Source organism: Austrofundulus limnaeus, unplaced genomic scaffold (assembly GCF_001266775.1).
Source record: "Austrofundulus limnaeus strain Quisiro unplaced genomic scaffold, Austrofundulus_limnaeus-1.0 Scaffold23, whole genome shotgun sequence".
NCBI classification, from domain to species: domain Eukaryota; kingdom Metazoa; phylum Chordata; class Actinopteri; order Cyprinodontiformes; family Rivulidae; genus Austrofundulus; species Austrofundulus limnaeus.
In genome coordinates, this window is record NW_013952425.1 from 2,513,817 (window position 1) to 2,515,777 (window position 1,961).

The window sequence follows — 1,961 nt, forward strand, 5'->3', positions numbered from 1 at the left end:
CCAGAAACTGTTAAAGAAAACTACCAAAATAAGGTCAGTTAAATGAACCGTATTCCTCCGAACTTTAATTCCTAAAGGTTTGGTTTTTATGTTTTGATGTTGAATTCACTTTTTTGACAGCAAATTTGGGTGTACTGTTTTTTTTTATTTATGTTGTGGGTGTTGGCTTATAGTCCGGTGCGGCTTATATGTTAATGTTCGCGGATTTTTTTTAAAAAATGGCGGGTGCGGCTTATAGTCCGGTGCGGCTTATAGTCCGAAAAATACGGTAGTTTACAGGAAAACCCAGTTTCCCTTAAAGTTACAATGAAGAGAAACCARGTTCAGTAAAAGTGTCCAATTGTCTGTCTTGTAAAGCACTTTGGAGTTTGAAGGGACTTGATAAAGTACTATAYAAGTTCAGACCATTAACGATTTACCAAAAAGAGAAGTTTTGTACTAAACCCTGTGGTCCACTCACCTGTTTTCCATACAAAGTGCGTCCACGTCGATGATGCGCGACTCGTGGTTCCCTAAAACGTGGTTAAGCTCAACATTTAGCCGCTCCGCCTTCTCCCTGAACACGCCGCGTTCCGCCTTCACGTCCTGCAGCTCGTCTGTCAGGGCTTTGATGGTGTGCTCCATCTCCTCCATCTACACACAACCAACAARGCACCGAGATGAACGGAGATGTTTAAAGCTTTGGCCGTTAAAGCGGAGCTTCCTGTAATTCCAGACGTATAGAGTAGCTTTAAGTTAAGGAGCGGCGTTAACCTGTCGCCCTGCTCTCTCCAGCTGGGACACAAGGTTCTCGCGCTCGTGGGCCGGGAAGTGGCGAACGCCCACCTCTTCATCCCCCAGCCTCTGTCGAGTGATGGTCATCCTCAGCAGCTGTGGAAAAGACAAAAGCYGTGTTCCCCCTACCCTTCTTTCATCAGAGCATACGTTGGGCATTACAACCGAACATCAATCGGCTGCACCTTGTTATCTCCCTGAGCCTCGGCCAGCCTCTGAGTGAGGTCCTTCACCTCCTCTGTGAGCTGTTTTATTCGCTCCCTGGAGTCCCTCAGCAGCTGACCCAGGTTCACCTGAAGAGGAGGCAGAGAAAAACAATAAARCAGTCAGCCTACCCCAGTAAAGGTTCAATCAGGACCTCAATTCTTATTATTTGGAAGCTGGCTATAAGGTTGGACACTTGTAACAGTCACATTGTCCTTGAATGAGTTCATGCAGGCCCTTTGTTACATTCATCATGACCATATTTTGCAGTAATTTCACCCAATTATGCCCAACCAGGGAAAGGAGTCTGCATCTACCAGTTCTTGAACAAAGACAGTATGGCACGTATATTAAACAAAGACCAAACATGGTCCACCACAGCATTTTATGTGGCCTGCGAGAGCTTCAAAGATGTATTAATGTCTTAAAATAAGCGTATGATGCTTTAAAGCCAGGATTGATCATAAACTACATCTCCCACAATGCATGTTGATTATTTGACCTGTGAAATGATGGGATCCCACTACTAGGTGGAGGTGCACAGGGTTCAAAAGCAGCCGGCAGACGGAAAAAATTGCCGTGTAAAATTTCTATTTCGTTGCATTTTTGTTAACTACTTTTGCAGTGGCTCAGATGTACTGGGAAGTGGGAATTTCCCACTTACAGGTTGTAAATTTAAGAGGGAGAATTCAGAGTTCAAGATGGCGGCTACTGAGTGATCACACCCCACCCCCCCACTCAATAGTGATATGCTCTTACTTACTTTCTAACACTCTTAATAGTTTTTCCTTATTATTTATTTCACATTAAGTCAGTCGTACACGTAGTACTTTTCAGTGTTTGTAAGAGAACGTGTTAAAATGCTGTTTCTATGCACAAAATACTGGTTATACAAATATGTTTTACTAGTTATTGTTTGCTAGTGGTGCTCATCTGTAGCAATGAATCAAAAAAAAAGTTGACATTCCATTGAAGAAATTTAG

The 1,961-nt window shown here is 43.1% G+C and overlaps 1 protein-coding gene across 3 annotated transcripts in view; it reads right to left on the reverse strand.

Moving 5' to 3' along the window:
* The window catches only part of LOC106514859 (coiled-coil domain-containing protein 149), a 22,264-nt gene that overhangs the window by 11,342 nt on the left and 8,961 nt on the right, over positions 1-1,961 (reverse strand). For all 3 annotated transcript variants that reach the window (XM_014004378.1, XM_014004379.1, XM_014004380.1), the window contains exons 4-6: positions 960-1,067; positions 754-870; positions 461-633 (exon numbers count right to left, since the gene is read on the reverse strand). In XM_014004378.1, the coding sequence (XP_013859832.1) occupies positions 461-633; positions 754-870; positions 960-1,067 (398 nt within the window). The remainder of the gene's footprint in view (positions 1-460; positions 634-753; positions 871-959; positions 1,068-1,961) is intronic.